The sequence below is a fragment of the Rhea americana genome, unplaced genomic scaffold, assembly GCF_003343005.1.
Source record: "Rhea americana isolate MKP2758 unplaced genomic scaffold, rheAme1 scaffold_92, whole genome shotgun sequence".
Lineage (NCBI taxonomy): Eukaryota > Metazoa > Chordata > Aves > Rheiformes > Rheidae > Rhea > Rhea americana.
In genome coordinates this window covers 2,778,521-2,801,336 of record NW_028187111.1, presented here as the reverse complement: position 1 = coordinate 2,801,336, position 22,816 = coordinate 2,778,521, and the positions used below count along the sequence as shown (strand labels likewise).

The following is a 22,816-nucleotide window of genomic DNA, read 5'->3' as shown; positions in this document are numbered from 1 at the left end:
TGAGGACAATAGAGTTCTGTCCTCAGCTTGACACACAGTGATGCCTGCTAAAGCACAGGGAAAAAGATGACCCTGTGAGTGGAGGCTCGCTGTGCAGCTGTTGCCAAAGAGGCAAAGCAAGCATCTCGTTTCAGTTCCTGGGAAGCCAGAGCTGATTTGCACTCTGCGACATTTCTGAGGCTGGGATCCATTTTAGCAATGGGTGTCCTTACCCTAGAGAGCAGTTAGTTATTAATAGGCTGACAATAAATGACGGCTGTGAATGCAGTGCTACTAATCCCCAGCAATGGAAACAGCAGCAGGGCAAAGGACACATTCTGAAGCTGGTAATGGCTCCTTCCCTTCGTGTCCTGCAGCGATGAGATACACGGATTAATTTTAAATGCACTGGTAACATATGGGCCTAAAATTATTTCATGCTATTTAGAACAAGTCCTTTGAGCTAAGGCTGTTGTAAATTCTAATTAGGCTATGCTAATCTCTGTAATAAGCAGCTATTTCTAATGCAGAGCTATCTGATGAGGTCTGCCAGCATTTTCCACACTTATTTATATACTGGCAAGAAAGTGGTGTCATGCTAGCATCAGGATGTTTGCCCGGGTTGTAAGAACTCAGTATAGGAAATGCAGTATTCTACCATATTTGCTGAAGGCTTATATCTGTTCTAGGATTGCTGGCTTATACCTTTTTGATTGTATTTATTTATGCAGAAAACCGGGAAAACTCTTTCAGCCGTTCCCGAAGCTCCAGCGTGTCCAGTATCGACAGGGACTCCAAGGAAGCAATTACAGCTTTGTACTTCATGGAGTCCTTCGCTCGGAAGAATGACTCTGCTGTCTCCCCCTGTCTCTGGGTTGGAACAGGCCTTGGTATGGTCTTAATCCTCTCTCTTAATCTGCCTGCTAGTGATGAATTACGGCAGACAGAGCCAGTCATGGTCTCACCAAGTGGTAAGAGWACATCTACTTACTATCTTGATACAACAGCAGAAATAACCGTATGATTTTGTATGGCCTTTTTGGCAAAAAATTCTCAATAAATTATCAAACGATCGTAACTCATYACATTGAGATACTCATGAGAGACCTCTAACTTCAAGAACTGAGACACTTTGGTTGTGTTAGTCCTGAAGATTACCGCAGACCTTGGGCAAAGTTATATACATTTCTTGCAAGGATATGGAAATTAGCCGAGTTGCTTCAGATTGGGTAATTACAGTTCTGTGCACAGCTCTGACGTGAGCCTGTCTGCATTGCTGTGAACAGTTTGGCTCTCTTGCTATCRGGAAGCTACAGAGAAACAGAAGGGAGCTCAGAAAAGGCAACAAAAATGTTGGCAGGTTGATTTACCGGGAGTGATTCTTGGCTGAGTGAGTGACAGATGGTAGAGTAAAAAGAATAGAGGGCAAAGAGAGGGCAGCTCTGGGGGGAGGCAGTATGTGTTTAGTATAGTTGAAGGAAAATAATGACAAAAATCAGAGAATACATAGGAGTGAATCTCATCAGGGAGACTGCTAGAGAGCCCCTGAGTTTGTTTAAAGTAACAACCCTGGAAGGTCACGTGACTAACAAGGGAATCAATGTTGTACTACTATAATGTAGTGATAAAAACAGCCTACCTTTATGGTATTCAATAGCATATATTATATACAGCATTTGATACAGGCTGCCTCAGATGTTTTCAGTAACTGCAGCGTATTTGTTCACCCTCCTCTGTGGTCACGAAGAACTGAGCAAGAAAGACCTCCAACCTGAGCTAGATTAATGTCTACTGTGTTTACAGAAGGCAAACCTGAATGTCAGCTATGCTTTGTGTGTTCATAGTACTGACAACCGGTTTTATTTTAATGCCAGTGCCAGTGAGAGGAAATTATATTTTGCAGGCACGGTTCTGACATTGAAAGGAGCCGTGCTGACCTTTGCGTGCTTGGACTGCATGGGGACTCTGACACATCCACCGTATGAAGTGTGGCGCGACCCAAACAGTGCTGATGATAGTGAAAAAACAAGAAAAAGGAAACTTGTCATGCATTCCCCTTCTTCCTCCCAGGATATGGGTGATCATCAGTTTGCAGTCATTTGTTCAGAAAAACAAGCTAAAGTCTTCTCATTGCCTTCCCAAACATGTCTTTATGTCCACAACATCACCGAAACATCCTTTTTATTGCGAGCAGATGTGGTCACCCTCTGTAACAGCGTCTGTCTGGCTTGCTTTTGTGCCAACGGGCACATCATGACACTGAGGTATTTATCTAACTAATCTTATGGCAAAACTAAATGAAGAAGTGGTACAGTGTTGTCACTTCCCACTTGCACTTGCTGTGACATGTTTACAATGGTTGATGCTCTGTATTAACTCCCTTGTGGCTGCAGTTAGTGCATGTCTAATATGCAATTAAATATTCCACTGGGAGCTGCCTTGCCCATTMCTCCACCTCTTCCATGGTCAGTCCCTTCATGGGGAGTTCATAGGAACTTTCTCATGTTTAAAAGTGATTGCCGATGATTTTTTAATTATTGCAAAAGAATCCTGTGATAATTTTGCTCAGTTACAGTACATCAAGGATAGTACAGAAAGCTCATATATAGAGGTACTGCTTATCCAGTGGGCTGCAGCAAGCCCCCCTCTTATCAACTGAGAGTATTTTCCACTCAGGATACCTCGTTTCACTTCCTCGCAGTTGCCACCATTATGCTGACTGAACAGTATCCTTGTAGCTCCTCATCATCCCCCACTGTCCCCTTGCCAGGTCAGGCAAATTTTGGAAACTGCTGTCCTCTTCTGCAGCTAATGAGGTGAAGGACAAGCTGGAGCACAGCAAAGGGGAAGCAGGAAATTTTCCACACAGAGTGCGAGCAGTGCCGTCTCACACCCTCTCCCATGCCTGCCCACGTGGTAGCTGGGGACAGACTTTACCCCAGCAATGGACCCTGACAAGCCCCTGCCCCAGCCATGTGGCACAAGCCACACTGTGTTTCAGGCCTGTCACAAATCCATAAAGCAGTAGAAGCCTCAGGATCACTGAAGCAAGGCAGCTGAAACATCTCCATGCGGGAAAAAAAAGTATGAACGAAAGGTGCTGTGTTTATGGCAGAAATTCCCCCCCCCCCACAACTGCACTTTGACTATTCCAGTTATGAAAACCATCAACTGATGTGTCTGAAGTGGAGCCATGGACTAGCTATAACAAGTGTGACATTTGGTGACTAACACAGGTATCTACTTCTCTGCAGCTTGCCCAGCCTCCGCCCACTGCTGGATGTCAACTATTTGCCTGTAACAGATATGAGGATAGCGCGGACCTTTTGTTTCACTAACGAAGGGCAAGCTTTGTACCTCAGCTCTCCCACAGAGATCCAGCGCCTGACATACAGCCAGGAGATGTGTGACAACCTACAGGTAGGACTGCATCCCTTAGATATTTGTCTGCCTGTATGTTTGTGTGGGAGAGCCAGTGGCCTGACCCGTGATCTCAGCATCTGCAAATTACCAGGTTATCTGGAGAGGCACACATTTACTGGTAGAGTTCTCAAAGCAACATTTCATACCAGTCTATCATTTGAACTTGAAAGAGAAGTTTTGAAATGGTTAAAAAAAATATTAGCATTACCAGAGATGATAACTTGATGTTAAATAGCAAGCACACATATTTGAAAAAAATAATAGACATTTCTGTTGTTAGTATTTTAAGTGAAATCTTTGCTGCAGGAGCAGGACAGACATATGCCTTTGTGTCTGCCCTGTCTGCATCACACTACAGAGGCAGAGTAGAGGTGAGCAGCTCAACTGCTCTTGGGCTGCTGTTCATGGCACTGTCACCTCACACCAACTTCTATGACCTAGTGGTTGTYCCGAGGCCACAGCCTGCCCTCCCCTAATTGCAGTCTCTGCTAGCTCACTGCGCAGCCTGATACGAACCCAAATGGGACTCTCCGCAGCCTGCTTCTCTTAAGAGTTCTGCTATACCAAAGACCTACAGTTTAAAAGTGACTAAAGGGAAAGTTACAAATTCATACCTACAGCAGTTGCTACCAGCAAGTATCCAGCCACACAGAAACTGCCTTAGTGCAGATGATAGGAATTCTTTCCCACATTTTATCATTTCTTATTTTACCTAAAAATATCTTTAGACATGGAGCATGCAGTAGACAGGTGGGAGCACAGCAGAAGCTGGTACATTTAGTATCAAAAAATAAGCTTAATTTAGATATGTTTTTAATTATTTACTGTTGTTTTCACTCCTGTAATTGGTACAGCCCCTTCCCGCCCACTCACCCATTTTTCCACATGAGCAGAGCATCTCCTKTTGTACGTTAAAATACAGTAGCTATGGAGATAGTCTAATTAAAATCATTTATTTTGCACAAAAGGGCTTTATTTACACACACACACACACATATATATATGTAATGGAAATTAAAATATCATTTACTGAAAAGCAGGAATTGTAAGAGGTTACAGGGAGACACATGAGTAATAAAAGAAAAGAGAGAGGAATAAGAAGTTCTAGGTTATATAATTAGCAGTGAACTAGGGTAGGAAAAAAAAATGGTCCTGCCAGTACTCACTATGCCCTGGGGAATAGCATGTGCTGAGCAACTCGAATCACATCACAGCATTGTCGGTTTCAAGACTGAAGAATCACTGAGAGGACTGAGCATTAGAGGCAAGCTTATGTGCATTGGAAAGGAGATTATTTTGCAGGGAAACAAATTTATCAAAAGGGCTGATCAATGCATCTTGGATGATGGAATTATAGCTAGCAGCTCTTATGAGCTACATATTTTATATTATTAACCTTAATAGTTATACAACAGAAGGGACCCACAGCCCTGACTTTTCTGTACTGCCRTGCTGTGGCTGCTCACATCTGGGTTTAACGCAGAGGCTAGTGATAGTGGCTTGCACAGCCATTATCCCTGTACAAAAAAAAAGCAGCTGACCCAGTAACACTTGCTACCTAGCGAAGTAAGCCAGGCTGCCTGAGAAGGTCTAGCTGTGCTCAAAGCACTGCACTAATTTTTCTCCCTAGAGCAGGTGACTGTGCAAAGGAGCAGTACSCGAGTCACGGCTCTGTCTGAGGCGCTTGGCTTCCTGGGAGCCTCATGCTCCTTGCAGCACAAAAACTGCATCTGCCTACCAAGGCTTGGCTGARCAAACACAGAGCTGAGCACCAGGGACTCAGCAACTGTCCTCATAGCACAGCCTCATTGAGTTCACACGCTAATGGGGCTCCATGCTTGTTTATCAGTTTTACTCTGAAGCGCTCGCTTTCCAAATACTCTTGCAAATAAAGCTGAGCCTGAGATTTGTTTGCCTCAAATGTGGTTGGACTACTCCAAAACCTGTGGCATCATGACAAAACCTTCAGACAGGCTTATTTAGCATTACTGATGGCATTGCCAAAATGCACAAGAGCAGTGCAAAGAAAGGCAGAGAGGGTTTGGTTTTATTGGGGGGGGGGAGAAGACACAATGAACTGTTAGAAAGCACTGAACTCAGATACAATACAAAGTGCAAAGAGTGATTGCCTTGCTTGCCTGAATAAGCACTACAGCAAAACACATAATTCACAACAAATTGCTTATTCAATTACAGTATTGCCGCTGCTGTTCCTAATCAAAAAAAAAAAAAAAAAAAAAAAAAAAAAAAAAAAAAAAAAAAAAAAAAAGTTGTCACTATTTTTGCTTTGTGTGTTGCTTATAAAATGTTTTCTCTGTATTAATGAATGTGAGCCTAGGCAGTTACAAACCAAGTTCCTATAAAAGCATAAGTGAATCTGGTTAGCCCACATAGTCACAAATGTTACTGCTCTTCATTCAACAGCGATGTAAGTAATTGATTAGATCCAATGTGTTTGGGTCTTTCACCTAATCCAAATGAAGAAAACCCCTATAACCCCTTTCACCGCACTGATTTTTTTTTTTTTCATGTGTACTTGTATCTGATTCTACTAGGACATGCTTGGGGATTTGTTTACTCCTGTGGAAACACCAGAAGCCCAAAMCAGAGGCTTTCTCAAAGGACTTTTTGGAGGAAGTGGACAGGCTTTTGACAGAGAGGAGCTTTGTAAGTGCTGCTTCTTTTGCAGAAATTAACCCGTGGGATCCCCTGCCCTTGTCAGCTAGGACTGGCAAGGTATACAAGATTTATATCACTGATGAAAAAAATAAAGCTGACAGCATGAAGAAAGGGGAGGGTCCTTATCTGTGTGTGTGTTTGTTTCCCTTTCCTCAGCAGAATTTTTTGAGCAGCTGAGTAGGGGTCCATGACTGTTGCTGACTACTCTGTTGCAGTGCAATTGCCAAGGCACCTAGTGTCCTCCCTTGCCAGAGAGCCAAGTCCTTCACATGTGCCAGCTGCACATCAAACAGCATCACCGCTGCAAGGCTGGTGCTCAAAGGACTGAAGCACTGACAGAGCCAGGGCAGAGCCTCATTCCCTTCTGTCTGCTTCTTCTTTGCAGTTGGTGAGGCCACAGCCGGAAAAGCCTCTCGCAGTCTTGCTCAGCACATCCCCGGATCAGGGGGAATCGAAGGTGTGAGGGGCGCTGCAGGAGGAGTTATTGGGGACTTGACACGTGCACGCATTGCCCTTGATGARAGAGGACAGAAGCTGGGAGAACTGGATGAAAGGACTGCGAGCATGATGGCCAGCGCAGAGGCATTTTCCAAGCATGCACACGAGGTAGGGGTCCAGGCAACACACCGCCAGAACTAGGAACACGCTTACCTTCAGGAAATTCAAATGCTGTTCTCCCCACTCAGTCAGTCATCTCGTTTTAGGTGTACTTGCTTTCACTTATACAACACTTCTCCTGCCCCTAACCTACATAATGGGAATGCCCAGCGTTAATGCCGGCCTCTCCTGTTTTCACAGATGAGTATCCACTGTTAGCGTCTGAATTTAGAATGCAGCACTTCTCATCTTTTGTCACTAACGCGCCATGAATTTTTTTTTTAAAGCCACTTGTTACAGTAGATCAATGCAGTAGGGCATAAAATGCCTWGGTACAACACTGAGGTACAGTTGTGTAGAACAGGCTGGCTAGCACAGACAGCATCTGTGCTTATAGATGGCAACAGAATGCTCTTCCATCTCATGGTGTTAAGGTTAGGAACCAACTGAAGTGATTTTCTCTAAAAATAAATCAACAATAAAGAATACTTCCCATAATGCACATTTTTCAACTATCTATACAGATGGTTTAACTTGTGTCTCATCTCTAGACAAGACCTTCGCCTTTCCTGGGATGTTGTAAGGGTGAGGCGAAAATACTCAATAGGATCTTGCCCTAAAATATGGAAAGAGTTTATGTATTCAGGGCATATCTACTGTGCTCCATAGGAGCTTATTTCCTACTCTTCCKTAAAAAGCACAGAAGTATATTAATGTTCCTCAGGAAAAATCATTTAATGAACAGGAATAACAGGTAAGTATTTTTCTTTTTTTTTTTTGTAGAAATGTAACAATTACGAAATTAAAAGTATCACAGCAGAATCAAGACCTAGCAATATAGTAAAGTATTATGTTGATGTTTCTTTTTTACTTACCAGGTTTGTGACAAGTAATTGACSCAAGTCATTTGTGATACTAGAATAGTAGGCTTGTATCAACCACTTTACCATATGCAGGGCAGTTTTATATCTCTTTATTTGTTTGTTTCCTATTTCTATAGGTGATGCTGAAATACAAGGACAAAAAATGGTACCAGTTTTAGAGGTTTAAGGAAGCTACTTGTGGCTTTACTAAGAGCACTGTTCAGGGAACTGCCATTCATTCCCAAAACTACAGTCGCTGGCCAGAAACAACTATTTTTCTCCTAGAAGATGTTTTCCTGTTACTCAATTGGATTCATCACAGTCAGAGACAAGGAGAAATTTTACAGACTGTAAGACTGAAGCCAGAATCATGTGGGTCCTACTCCAACACCTGGCTTATGCAACAGCCAATTTTTTTTTTCCCCTAAATGGAACTCAACCAGCACTGTGGCATGTAGTTTTTCAGAAGCTGTAGGTATGAACAGAGTGGGGAGTGTCTGGTTAAAAATACTGTGTACAAACTAGAATTTTAATGCACTTATAAAACTTGCATGACTAATTGACAACTTAAAAAAAAAGAAAAAGAAAGCATGTTGTGACTGAAGAAAAACAGGATTTATTTCTATTCTGAGAAAAAAAAAACTTAAACAGCAAAAACCTTTATTTTTAAAATGACACAAAAAAGCCAGTACATTTCAAGCATGTTTGCTACTGTTCTCGACAGAAAAATGAGTTGAGCTGCATTTTCTTATCTGCTATTTATTTTCCTTGAAAAAAACCTTGCTTGAAATCAGTGCTGTTTAATTCCTAGGAGAAGAATAAATAACTTCAAAATCCTGTGCCCAGAATTACAGCTTTTTCAAGTAGCTAGGCAGGCACTAACTGAAATGTCATTTAAACATGAGAGTAGACAGTTTATTTGCAATCCAGAGCACATGAAATGTCATCCTTATCTGTACTACCTTATCTGTAAAATGTGCTCTAGATTCATCTCAGTTGTCCTTGAAGGGGGCTATGATATTTTTCATCCCAGTTGTTTCTGTATCACTTGGTTGCCTTATTTCTCAGTAGTAGGAATAGAAGACAAGCTTGTGAAATCACTTTTGAATTTAGCAGAGGCAAGATGGAAAATAGTGCTACGAGGTGGAGAGTCCTGTCAATTTGCACTCAAAATAGCTGCTCAGCATCTTGCAGAATAGGAACTTTCCTTAAGCAGGAGGTTGAAATTATGCTAAGGGAACTGCAGGGTAACCCCCATAAAGCTGGTGGACAGAGATCACTACAGCAAGACTAAAAGACGGGCCTGGGGAGGAGCATGAAGAACAACCCTCTGCGTATGCCACTGAACTGGCACGTACACCACAGGTGTGTGGCAATTAGATTTTCTGTTCATATTGCTAAAAGAAGTAATTTGCTTCTGCTTCAAAGTGGCTTGTATGGTTTCTACAAYGAACTCTGCAAAAACCTCACCAACTTGTAAATACAGGAGAGAGCAGTAAGTAGCACCTGCTACCTATTTATGTGAACAGACTCTTGTTCCACATGAGTATGATGTAGTTACAGTAGCCTACAAGCTCTTGATTTTCACAGAGGCCAAGTATGAAATTAGAAAAATTTTCCACAATTAGCTTTGAAACAGGGCACCAAAGGCCTGTTTTCAAGTACATGGGTACAAGTTCAAATTAGAAAAGGAGAGCGAGGAGGAGGAGGAAAAGTAGCATTAAAAGTTCTGAGAAGGAAAAAAACCTCTGTCCGTTCAAGGAGTCTTGACTGACACTTTGATGCAGACAGACAGCCCCCCCCCCCCCAAAGAGATCTTAACTTCACTGGTGTTTGCATCATACTGGATGAGCTTTCTCAAAGATGCTTCCCCCGAAGCTTTCGTTTTCCTTTAATAAAATAGAGCCCAGGAAATCGTACAGCATTGCAGGTTCAAGAAGTCTGGCTTCACCATCAGCCCAGCCGTGCAAGGTAAAGGGACAGAACAGATCTGAGGTGTTAAGCTGTAAATTCACAATTTAGCACAATAGGAAGTCTATGCTTTACAGAATTTTTACATTTCTCTGCAGACAATATCAAAATTACAGCTCTGACAGCTCTAACAACTGGAAACGTGACAAGCTTCTCTATCATGGAAAAAAAACTACACTATAATTGTAGAAACTAAAAAACTAAGATGGTAGAAACTTTTGTGGAAAAAAGTCAAAGTCTAAGTAAGTAACGCCTGGATTTCTGCTCAGAATTAAGGAGTTGTAATTGCCATGACCGAACAGGATGTCTGTGTGTATTCCAGGAAGCAGCGGACTCACCACTCTGATGCCAGTACGAACCAGGTTGAGGAACTCCTTCCTGATCACAGAACTAGCCCCTTGCATATGATGAAGAATCACTGTAACCAGGCATCTAGAATGACAAATAAAAAAAACATTGTAGCAATTCTGTTTTCTGCATAAATGTATATTTACTCTGCCTGGGCTCTGACCTGTGCTCCTAAACCACTGATCTCTGGGCTACAAAAAATCATTTTGTGCACCCAATCCTTCAACCCCTCCAATCGAATTTATAGACCTTATTCTTTGTAGCTTCTCTGCTTCTTTGGACAAGCTAAGTAGGCATCATTAAGAGCGAGTGAAGGCCGTTCCACCAGAGTTTGTTCTGTAACCAGCTCTGCACTGGCTTCTGCACTAACGTAGTACRGATGAGGAGGACAGCTTCAAGTCAAGGGTGGAACTTCTTCACCCATAGCTACAGAGCCAGTTTCCCCTACAAATTAGCATAACATGTCATCTTCTAGGAAAGCAGCCCAGGTGAGTGCTAGCACCTCACAGTCAGGTCACGGTTGGTACACTTAAATAACAAGGTAGCTACTAGTTCTACATAAATTTTCAGTAGGTTGGACCTCAGGTAGGTTGCTAATATTGCAGAGGTCTTCACTACCTTGACTTCAGTGAAAGTGTCTTCAGGCTGGAGCGAGAGTGCACTCACTCATTTGAGAACCAAATGCAAAAATGTAAGAGCAACTTTTAGTTACTAATCACTACAGCATGACCGGAGAGAAAAGTGTCTTCAGTAAGTCATTTACACCATGTCTGACTTGCTTTGGCAGCAGTCTCTAGCTTAGAAACAGGGAAAAAGCCTGCCAGTAGACTTCAATTTGCATTTTTATGCAACAGAAAAGTGAGAATTTAGCATCCCTCTAACTTGCAATTTTTTAATAATAGATTCTTTCAAGCAACTTTTCTCTAGTACTCATCAGGTCACAGCTGTATCTTCCTTTCCATCCTTACATATTTTACGTATTTCCAGACAGTAACAAATTAATTACTATTTCCGTTAAGTTCACCACTTGTGATTATAATTATCAATTTTCTTGTAGTCTGTAGAGATCTGAAAAGTTGTATATGTTTGTATATAGAATGTTCTATATATAAAAATATATATATGTAATGTATATGTTGTATAAGTTTGTTAGTGCACTCTGTTAAATGCTTTCTATCAAGATTTACCATGTATGTGAAAAGAAACCTTCACTTAAAAATTTCAATGAGGGAGGTAAAACTCTTGCCTGGTTGATTTCTTGTGAAATGAGGGGGAGTGTGGGATTTTTGAAAGGCCTGACCTGAACTCTACTAAAGACTATTTATGAAAGTAATAAAGATGCAGCATTCGGAGCTATCAACACAGCATCTGACTTCAATTGCTGTAAGAAATTTAAGGACACTCGCTGTCACTGTGTATGTTGAAATCATGTGCTTTCACCTTTTCCACTAAGACAGCACCAGTTCAAGCAAAAGCCTAAACTTTAGTTATGATAACTCGAGTTATCATCATCGTTAAAATAGACCAGATTGGCTATAAATATTTCTTAAATTTAAAACGCTTCTTGTTCATTTGAATACCTTTATCACTCACGTTATCCCAACCACATCTGAAAACCAGATACGCAGAGCTTGCAAGAGCATACGCATATCTCCAGGCTTGACCAGATGTGTTTACCCCTACGCATCGAGCTGGAGATACACAGATTATACACTACATTAGATTCTTTACGTGTTTTCTTTACATGACAGTAGGCAAGTCTTCAGTGAAGTACAAGTTACTTTATTTTTCAAAAAAATACATTCCTAGAGTTTTAAATTCAATTGAATTTTTAATTCAAATCTTGAATTAAAAGACAAGCTAAAGGAAATATCGAATATCAGGTTTTGTTTTGTAAAATCATCTGTTTTCTAAATGATTTTTTTTACAGTCCTAAAATTCTASTATTTACATGTTGAAGTGAGCTGACTGCACTCCTGAGTATCAGTTAAACATTCCCTGGATTATCAGAATATAGATTCTTACATAAATATAACAGAAATACTCTATTTACTGCACATATTGTATAAAGCTGTCACATACAGAAATTCTCTAAAATAATCTACATATTCTTTTTACAGAAGCCATCTTACACTCAAATATATATATTATAATGCAAATGCACATACAATTTTTTAAATATACAATTCAAGAAGTAAAAACATATTGCAGCTTAAATAAAAGCTGTATTCAACCTCAGGACTCCTCCATTTATAAATGTGTATTGTARCAGAAGCAAAAAGTCAGATTTCATTTAATTACAAGCCCCTTAAATATCCCGGCCCCCCTACATCGTTTTCCATAACCTAAAGGTGAATTCAAGCACAGTATTTTTCAGTTCTGAATGGTTTTTTTTTGCCTTGGTATGGTCTTAGCAAGTACACACTCTCTCTCATTAAGGAATTACTTGTGGCCATTTGTAGTCAACTCTTCACATAGGTGTGTAAGCAATAGGCAAATGAATGTTTTCATTTATGTGTTTTGTTTTGTGAGTAAAYCAACAAATCAAACATTGTACTTTTTTAAATAGCGACCAGTATTCAGATTCAGTGTCAAGGAAGCGTGGACAGATTACGTGTGGGTTTTGTTAACAAGTCATTGCATATATTTCAGAGTGAAGGCTAATCCGGGGTGAACCACACTCCCGTGCTAACCTTTTCCTTTTTCCACAGATGTCCTAAATCAGTATCACAAAGGGAAAACTAAGCACCTTTGACTGAAGCTGTTTTGAGTCCCCAGTAAAAACAAAGAAATATATGGGAAAGAGAATAAAGGAAAGAGTTGATATTAGTTGGTGTAGATCTCTTTTTTTTTTCAACCCTTTGTCCTAGATTCCTTATAGTATTTCAAAGGGTGCATGAGATATCTAACATCTTTGGATGGAATTTACACTACTAACTTGTTCAGGAATTTGGAARAATCCAGGCACAGCTGTTACTGAGGTGAGAAAGACCATATCCCTCCCTCCAACAGTTCAAACAGGAACAAACCTGAACCACAGCTAATGTTACGCTTTACTCCACGGAGCTCATGTTCCTGACATCAGTCTTCAGGAGTGCTAGCTTTGTACTTGGACTTCTTACTTGACTGGGCACACCCTTCACGCCACCTCCACCGCTGGGTTAAAAGCAGTCGTTTACAAGTTGAAACACGCTGCCCTTACCTGACATGCAAACGCAGAAGTCCCACATCACTGTCAGCTCTTTCGGTACATCAAGTCATCGCACAGGCCTCAGACCCTCTCCGTTTTCTCCCGCAAGTGCAGAAGGAAGCTTACTGAAGGGCCGGTACCAGCAATACAGTACAACTGCTCTGCCAGCAGAGGCTCAAAAGTGTCGGTCAAAGCTACCAAGCTGCTCATTCACCCCTCTCCCCTCTTGTCAGCTGGGTTTATAGGAAAAAAATGTCAGGAAAAGCACTCTACAACTCTCTTGATGAAATGCAAGTAGCACAGGAAAAAAGCAAGAGCACTAAAGCAGATCAGATTACTAGCAAGTTATTTTGTCACATGCCTCTCTCCCCCACCATCACCCAACTATAAGCACTTCCAGTAGGCACCAATGCAGGGAAAGAAAGCATCAGGGAAAAAAAAAAAAAAGAAAAAAAAAAGAAAAACACCCCAGACCAAGACAGAACAAGACTGTAGCCTACACATGAAGAAAAGTACCAAGCAGCTATCTCAACCATCAGTGGTAGGTGTTCATGCTACTAAGCCCGGGAAAATTCTGCCTGATAAAGAAAAGGGTTCAGAACATGCACTTCAGTTCCAGTTTTAGGTTGAATGAGAATTTGAATCATTTTGACCAGAAAGCAGGTATGAACTGAATGGACAAAGGCTACTCAACAACCTAAGGGCATTGGCTTTCTGTGTGAGAAGATGGCTCATGCTGCTTCACATAATGTGAAGACATGTTCCTGGTGACCACAGTGTTTTGTTGGTATCGGGTCCTATCCCAATTTATTGCGGCAGACAGACTGTGGTCTATCAGCCCAGCAAGGGCGGAACGGGGCACACTGCAGAACTAGGCTGCAGGCACAATTCTGTGTACACTGAGCGATGAGGCAGCTGCAGTAAACGTAATTCCTACCCCTTTCCCAGTGTTCATCGAGAATAAAGTCATCATCTTCCTGAGCTGCTGGGCCATGTGTGATATTGCRCCTGCTGTGCAGTGCCAGCTAACAGAAGGCAGAAGTGGACTACAAAGAGACGCAGACAAGCTGAGGAACTGAGAGCAAACACGGATGAAGCATGCTCTGTCTACAAGAATATCGAGATTAACCTACACATTAGTTGTCAGGTCCCAAGTTACAAGAAAATCCAGTTTTCAGCTATACTTTGGCCTGGGCCCTTCACAGGAGGGAGGGGAACAAAAAATAAATACGCCCGCAGCCAGCCTATTTTTGGCTTGCCTCCCAGCTCCAGAAAACAGCTATCATCTGTTGACTGATCACTCTGTTGACTGATTGAGCTGAAGCTCAATCCAAAGCAGAGCCTTTGCTTACCTTACCGAAGTCCTCCTCTGCTTCCCCTGCTTAGTCTCATTAGTAGTTAAAAATCTAATCAGAATTAAGAAATGTAGATAGCAGTCAGGCAACAGCTCAGAACCAATTCCAATACTACTCAAATGCAGCAGCCACCTCACAGAGCAGTGGCCACCTTTAATCTTCTCATTAGCTCTGTATTACTGCTTAACTATAATGAATTCATTGAGCTTGTTTATCAAACAAGTTTAGTTGTGTGTCAGTCATTTTATTGATTAGCATCCACCCCCTAAAACACAGAGTTTGTTGAGAAYAGGCCTCAGGATCCATCCTTCTGCAATTCTAAACCCAGAATGCAGGAAGAAAATATTATAATATGCCAAAGAACAAGCAGCTTAAATTACAGTAACTCTAGTGAGGCCTGAAATACGGAACAGGTGTGTCACTGCATGACATCCAGGAACAGGAAATCATTAGGCCATGTGAACTGATAATGAATCCAACTCAGCATCTCTACAGGCAGAGCACACAAGTGTTCAGACACCAGGGTGCCAAGGCTCAGAGCTATTAATTACAAAAAGCTTTAATAAGTTTGGAGAATTAAAAAAACTCAACTGTTTATGAACTGAATGATGCGCACAAAGATCTCATCTATCAGGGTGACAGATGTGGTGTGGAGAGGGCAGAAACGATACACATGGACAAAGAGAGAGAGAGAGAGAGAGAGAGATCACAGTGCAAAGTGAAGAATGAAACAAAAGTAAAAAAGAGGAAACAAGGTCAAGTCAATGCTGAGAAGGGCAGTCAAGGCATCATTACCTAGCGTTCTGACTCAATACCATGTGTCCATTTTGCTGCACAACGGGCAGGTGGTAGATCAAAGTCCAGGATATGGCCTTTTTGCAGGCCCCATTAGCCCTTACAAAAACTCACTATGTTCTTGCAGCCTCAGCGCAAGGTACTTCTGATGTCAGGATAATGGCCATCCCGCAAGCACCGCATCTGAAGATAACAAGTTCAAGCATGCTACCAGGCTCTTCAAAGCCAAGCATGCATCTTTTCAACTCCTGCTATAAAGGAAACTTCAAAATGACACKTCTTAAAAAGGATCCAGCAGAAGTTCAGAAACAAGAGGAGAGAATAAATAGGGACCTGAACATTTCTCACAGGAGGCAAGAATGGWAAAATTGAGATTGCTTACTCTGGGGAAAGCTGCAGAAGAGAGGACGTGATTAAAAAATAGACATAAAGAATATTGATGAGAGAGACCTTATACAAGGGCCAAATGATGAAAAGAATAAAATTCAGGGTCTGACACTGTTAACAAAAATAGCTGCAGTTGTAGAATAATSTAATAATCAGGAAATGAAATGAAATTATGTGCTGTGAGGCTTAGCCAAACCTGAGGCTAACACCAGTTCCAAGCAGATCARTTCCCTGTGAGCTTCTTCTTTGCCCCTTCTTCTGAAGCCCACTGCCCTCAGTGGGTCTCAGACTACCTCAGTCCAATGAGCCCGAATTCCTAGAAAAGCTCTCCAGTGCTCACTGGGACATAGTAAAAGGCACTGAGGCAAGGCACAAGGTGAAATCCGAGCAATTTCTTAGSAAGGCTACTAACAGGCACTGGGTGAGGCTTCCCTAGGAGACTGGTCTCTGACAGGACAGGAATAAAAAAAAAAGGTCACATATCGCCCACTCTTCAGTGAAACATGATTAATGCATCAGACATCAAACACACTAGCAAGCTGTCTCTTATGCTTGTCAGACCCAGATATTCTTCTTAGGAACTTATGATTTGGAACTAAATTTTTAAACAGATCAGTTGGAGTTCAAGACTTCACGTTTTCAGCTTTGTGTTAACTATGAATAGCCCAAACACTCTCCCTTTCAAGGCCAGTTTGCAAGGCAACAATAGGAAAAATTACACTAGTCAGTCAACAAAACACTTGAAGCCAATCAAGCACAGTTCCATTTGCTGTGAACCCAGCACAGCTAGTCATCAGGAAACACAGCCAGCCGTAAAGCCATTTCTGCACTTGATATCGTGTGCAGAATTCATTACAGAATGATCCCAGCAGAGGCCGGTAAAATTCAACRTGACATGCAAACATACTGACATTTTATTTTTGTCTATATATAGTTAGATCCAACCACTTCAAAACAATCTTTGCACTTTCGTTTAATAAAATATTCTAGCTCATTTCATGTGTAGAAAATTCATTAGTAGTTTGTTTGTTTTTAAATTACAAGAATAAGCATGTTTTAATAGGAATTAATTTAAATATTGTGCTTCAGCAATTAATTATTTCAGAGTTCTGCAACCATGCTTCTTTGCATCATCCGGCCTTTTGGAAGTTTAGCCTGGTGAATTCATACCAGCTTCCATGATACACTTCAGAAGGCAGTTTGTAATGCTGTATGCAAAAAGAGGATGGTGCTGTGCACAGACCTGTCACTGCCTGTGACACTGGTACTTGCCCTGTCCAGTCCCTGGTGTGTTCAGCCTCACCACAGGCAAGAAAGCTACATTTCACGTCTAAAGTTCCAGGTCCTGCAGATCTCCCCAGCTAGGTCCGATTTTCACTTTAACGTTCAGCTTTACTGAGAGTTTGACGGCGTTTTCCATCTCGTGCTTGACAATCTGAGCTACCTACAAGGAAAGGTATAACATTAGGTCCTACAGCGGTCTGTGCAAGGAGCAATACAGACAATCTCTATATCTGGGCTGGCCAGACACCTGGAGCACTTTGCTGCATTTACACTGATTTAACAAACACAGGAAGGAATGTGACCGAACCTTTTAATTCTGATTACAATTTATGAATGGAGAAACTGTTTGGAGCAAGCAACATTTTATACATTGCAGAGCTGTGACTGGTGCCACATTGTTGAAAACTACTTAGAAAAAAGACAAGTGTAAATTTCCATTAAGCACTTGACTCCTGCAGAGTCCCTCCCCATTCACACAGCTGCATAATTGTAAGTATTTTATGGAGTCTGTTCTGAAAACATCAATGTCCTCAAAGCAAGGCAAGAAAATTCACAGAACAGAGGCCAAAAAAAATGTGCTCCTCACTCTATCAGTGAGAGGCCCTCAAACACAAACTACAAATGCTGGGAAAGCAGATCATAATTTAATGCAGGTGTTAGATACCTCCCTGGCTCACTCTCACAATTTTGTTGAGACAGCTCCAGTAATTGCTGCTCTCAAAAGGTGTTTTTAAGAAAACACTCTTTGAAGCACACAGTTAGGGGTCCATATGATATTTTTACCTGTGACTTCTTGGATCATGGAGAGACTGTATTTCTTCCTGCCTGTCAACACCTACCTTGGATAAAAGGACCCTCTTTCCTACCCCAAGACCCTCACAGTCCAGCCTGTCCTGGTTTGCTTGTATGAGTGAATCTTTCTGTCCACACTCATCCTGTGAGCCTTTCCACAGCAGAGTAAAAAAATGAAACCTTTGAAACGATTGAGGCCCTTCATCTCAGCTAGAGGGTTAAAATGGGAACTATTCAAGCCTTCTAACCCCCCAGTGCCTTCCTGTAATTTCTTCACGGGTACCCACAGCAGAAAATTCTCCATAATTTTTACTGGGAAAATGGAGGAGGGAGATTGAGGAGATCAGAATAGAAGAAAAGTTTACAACCATGCTAAGAACAAGATGTGCCTTCCAAAACATTATACCTTTACACACCTCGTTTCAAAATGATCATGACAACCTAGAAAAATGCTCTGAAACAGGATTTAATTCAGACAAGTACAAAGTAGGATAGAAAGCAGCACAGAAAACCAGGATAGAAATAACGTACTATTCAAATACAAGATGAAGAGTAACTGGCTAGACAGGAAAAAAAAAAAAAAGATAGTATCAGAGATTAAAAACTGAACAGAGTTAAAGCAAGGCATACTGCTATGAAAAGAAAACATACATGATGCTGGAATGCGGAAGAAGAAAGTGCTGCCTGTGCAACACAAAAATCAATCTTTCACTCTATTCAACACTGCCATGGCCTCAACTGGAAATTTTGGTCCTGGTATCTTAAATGAGAACTGTTCAGAGAAGGTTCTCGGCGAGTGGTCAGAGGCCCAGCACAGACAGTCAGTGAGGAACATCACATTAGGGCTGCTGCACCCAGAGTAAGGGAAGTTTCATCTACCAGAAAAGGCTGCAGGGGGGACACAAAACCTGGCAAAAAGTTCCTGGGGAAGCTGATGCAATGGCCACACACCAAAATTGTGACCTGGGGTTTGAGCTCTCAATTTCCTGAATGCTGAGCAAACTACCATTTCCCAATGTTCTCAACACCCATCCAAAGCACACTGGACAGCTTAAAGGCATAAATGCAATTCTGTTGAGAACAAGCAAGCAGCTAGAGAGCATCTAGCCTTTGATTTCTAGACCAGTCCATAGTTCTGCGTTCCTACCTGACACTTCATTGCCAGGATCAGCTCAACCAGTGCAGTCAAGCTATCTTCTGCTGTCTTTGGCAATGTGGCAATGACACAGCTTCGCTGTAAGCCAACAACCTAAAACACAGCTAAGARCAGCTGTGAAATCTCCTAACCATGCTAGGATCATCTAGAAGACTTCAAAACAGGGAGATTTCCTTGCAAAAAAACATGCAGCTAAAGTAAAATGGAAGAAGGTACGTTTAATTTAAAGCCTTACTTATTACATCGCATTAGAAATGATTCAGCTATTTTGACCCCTGCTTTCCTTCTGACACTCTGCACTAATGAAAGCCCTGATATTCAAAGCTTTTCACACCCCTGGCAGAAGGAAAAAAAAATATTACCTCAATTTGGTCTTCTAGAAGAAGCAAAGCTATCTTACTGATTGACTGCAAGTGAAAAGACAAAGATCACTAGAATTGTTTCTTACAAACCATTTGTAAGGATGCTCTGTTGACTGGAACATAAATCCCTAGACATACTGAAAGATATTTTTAGTTTTCTTGTATGCAATTTAACAGCTGGAAATAAGCTAGAGCCAGCATCAAGCATGTGACCAAACTGACCTGTCAGACTAAGAATTGCTGCTGCAGCCAATACTTGATTTACTGTGTAATAAGACTTTCATGCCACTAGGATGGAAAAAAAAATCTCTCCCATACACAAACCAAAAATTGCCCACGTTTTCACTAAAAGGTACTGTAGTGAGGGAGACCTCAAGAGATCTTTTCTGAACTGTATCTTTCTACTATAGGATAATTCTGAGGCTGCACTAGAAAGGAGGGCAGGCAATATTTTCACAAAGATCTTTCCTGAGCATAAAAACAATTAATCAAAAGGATTAGAAGTGAATTTCTGTCTCAGTTAGAAAGAAATCCTCAAGCAATAATCAAATTAATCCTGGAACAGAAATGGAAAGAATGAGACTAGGAAATATGCCTTGCGCATACACGCTATTTTAAGTGACTGCTCAGAAAAATCTACAGGCAGAAATGTATGTGAAGGAAGTTAGAGAAGCTGGTAATAATTCCCATTGAAGCTGAGGCTGTTCTGAATCATATAAATAATAATAATAAGGAAATTCATGTGGTCTCAGTTCTTCTAGAGACACTATGACATCCTGGATCCAGTGTCTGAAGAAGCAAAAGTCTATACTCTCATAGGATTTCAGCCTTCTACAGAATGAAAATTAGGAGGCTTTTCATCTCTGAAACAGCCTCCCTAAACTGAAGCAGCATACATCTCAACAGCATTGGCAAAAATCARCAAATGCCAGAGGCAAGAGAAAAATATTAAACCTTTTGTTTTTAAAGAAATTACTGGAAAAAAAAATGTTCGCACAAGTCACTATTATTAAAAGGTCTCTCAGTACAGCAGTTACTGTCTGCCATCAAGAAATGACCTGGTGGTGTTTCAGACATGTACCTAGAAAACAGAAGCAGAGGAAAGTAACTGCCAAGGTATGTAAACACACCCTGAGAGCCCCATCTCTGGATCTGGGCTCAGGACTTAGGCAGACACTTAGCTGCCAACACATAATGCTTCCTACTGGAAGTTGTCTCATGGAAACCAGTACATCCAGGTGCAGCAGCATCGATACAGTGGAAGAACGCACACAGGGATATAATGGCACCTCTAAGGTGTATGTAAGTCCATATAGTATCTTTCTTGTACCTACCACGCTGCTAACTGCATGAAACGCTGCCAGAGAAAGACAGGTAGGTAGGGAATGAGAAAATAAGTACTGAAAGCAAAGAGTCCTCCTTACCCTAGGCAGGGTACAAACCACAGCAGTGACAACAGCAGGACTGAGATAGGCACAGAAAGACAGGCGCAAAATAGCGCAACAAAAATACCTTGGAATAAACCCTGGGAATTCCCAAATGAGAAAAAAAATTTCCACCTACAGTATCAACAGTCATCAAGGCTTGCACAGATGTTCCACGAACTGCTGTTATAAGCAGCAAAGGACACATTTGGAACAGAAACTACGAACTTCTTCCTTGGAAATGGCTCAAGTCCAAAAATAACGGGCTCGAACATACAGACATAGTTTTTCATCCCATTTAACACTGTTTCCACAGACCTTTTGGCATACATCCATAGAGGATCCAGAGACCAAAAGCCAAGCCCTCAGAAGGAGGGCTTCTTTGAAACACTGCAATGCAGTAGATGGCTTAAAAAGCAACTGCACAACTGTACCTGGATGACATCGTCCTCCACAACTTCATAGAGAAGCTCATCGTGGAGCTGGAGAATAAAGAAACCTCCACTGATGGGAGGTAACATGCCTCTGCTTCTCTTCCTCTCTAGCCTTCCTACACAGATGAAGAGCACAGTTTGTTAGATACCATTGTGTAAAGACATATTTCTTGTAATCAAAAAAGACATACACATATGCATAATGATGAGAAAAAGAACCTGAGGAACCTTAAAATGAAGAAGCCTGGGCATACAGATAAAAACACAAAACATTACTATTCTATCAACATTTGTACAGCTACTGGGGGAAAAACRTTAATGAAAAGCATTTTGGATATAAATATTTCAGCCTTAAATTATAAAGATGTGAATCAGAACAGAAACAGGACAGACAGTTGTGCCTCCTGAACCATCTGTTTTAAAAGTAAATTTTAAACAAAATTATGTCAAGTTTAATCAGAACTTGGTTTATAACATTCTCTCTGGCAACAAATTAGGATTCTGCTTTTCTTCCAAAATCATTTTAACGGCTAGTTCTAAAGAGCCAGTAAGACYCCTTCAATCCAGCCAAATACTGTTGTATGAAACTGTAGCTACTACTTTTTGATATAAGTGAGTGGTCTTTGAATAAGCAGTAAACAGCTGGCAAAACAGGATCCTGGTAGGTCATGTCTGCCAAAGACATAATAGAACAAATTATTCTATGGTAAAAACCTTTAAAAAGAAAAGAAAAGAAAAAAAAAAACAACACCACACACACACACACACACTGAAGGTATTTATCAGGTTAGCAAACAGCAGGATTCCAGTTCACAGTTGCAGGAAGGGCTTCACTGCACCATCAACTCCTAAAATAAACCTCACACTGAGGCAGTGCAACACTGAAGAAACCACATGCTTCAGCACACGCCTCTGTTGGGATAAGCATCTATAAATTGCTGAAAGGGAATTCTTTCAAATTCTTGAAACAGACATTATTAGAGGAGGAAAAAATCTGCCAAACGCAGATGCTCTCCTTCCTACAATGACGCTGGACAAAGCTTCTGGTTCTGGGGAAGGTGGGAAGCTCCTTCAAGCACATGCCTTCTGCTTATAGCAAAGGTGAATCCTTTGAATCTTGCCTCTCTAAAACAAAACTTCCTGGTATATTCCTAGAGGCTCTACAATCAATTACTCAGTTTTCTTTCCCAGGCCTAAGAATCAGATTCTTTAAGATAGTTTCACGTTACAAGTTGAAGCACATGAACTGTCAAACAAATGCAGCACTCTATCCCTTAAATTATCTTTCTAAAAATATATGAYAGATGATGATGCTATGCTACAGAAGGTCTTCAGAGCAATCCTCTAGGAATGAGTATCCCACAGCATAGCTCTGCTAACTGCATCCAGAACAAATTCATGCTGATAAACACTTCATATATTATTATCATGGAGTCTCTGAATATAGGTCAATCAATATAGGTCAACAAATTCCAGACTTAATTCTAACAAAAAACGTACTGTTTGGAATAAGAAGTTGTTCCACTATCTTCTCACTGCCTTTGAAGCCAGAGCATCTGGCTCAATTTCTCGTTCTTATTTTTGAAAGAATCTGTAGTGGCATCACAGAGTATCACACACRTACTCCAATTACCAACTTCTGTAAAATGTACTTTGAGGCAGCTGGGGTTTTTGATCAAGCATTTGCTTTAGTTTGTGTGTTGAGTGGACATTCTCCCTCCCTCCTTCCCTCCCTCAGACTGTTCTGCCTGTTCAACACAGACTTACTGCTGTCAGG

The 22,816-nt window shown here is 41.2% G+C and overlaps 2 protein-coding genes across 4 annotated transcripts in view; one reads left to right on the top strand and one right to left on the bottom strand.

Annotated features, from left to right (window-relative positions):
• The window catches only part of STXBP5L (syntaxin binding protein 5L), a 201,063-nt gene extending 193,343 nt beyond the window's left edge, over positions 1-7,720 (top strand). The window contains exons 21-26 of the mRNA XM_085324665.1: positions 711-950; positions 1,883-2,243; positions 3,234-3,399; positions 5,958-6,069; positions 6,467-6,687; positions 7,679-7,720. Of these exons, the coding sequence (XP_085180791.1) occupies positions 711-950; positions 1,883-2,243; positions 3,234-3,399; positions 5,958-6,069; positions 6,467-6,687; positions 7,679-7,720 (1,142 nt within the window). The remainder of the gene's footprint in view (positions 1-710; positions 951-1,882; positions 2,244-3,233; positions 3,400-5,957; positions 6,070-6,466; positions 6,688-7,678) is intronic.
• Positions 7,721-11,791: 4,071 nt separating this feature from the next.
• POLQ (DNA polymerase theta) overlaps positions 11,792-22,816 on the bottom strand; it is a 59,700-nt gene continuing 48,675 nt past the window's right edge. For all 3 annotated transcript variants that reach the window (XM_085324699.1, XM_085324700.1, XM_085324701.1), the window contains 2 exons: positions 21,040-21,155; positions 11,792-17,031 (listed from right to left, as the gene is read on the bottom strand). In XM_085324699.1, the coding sequence (XP_085180825.1) occupies positions 16,918-17,031; positions 21,040-21,155 (230 nt within the window). In that variant the 3' untranslated portion in view covers positions 11,792-16,917. The remainder of the gene's footprint in view (positions 17,032-21,039; positions 21,156-22,816) is intronic.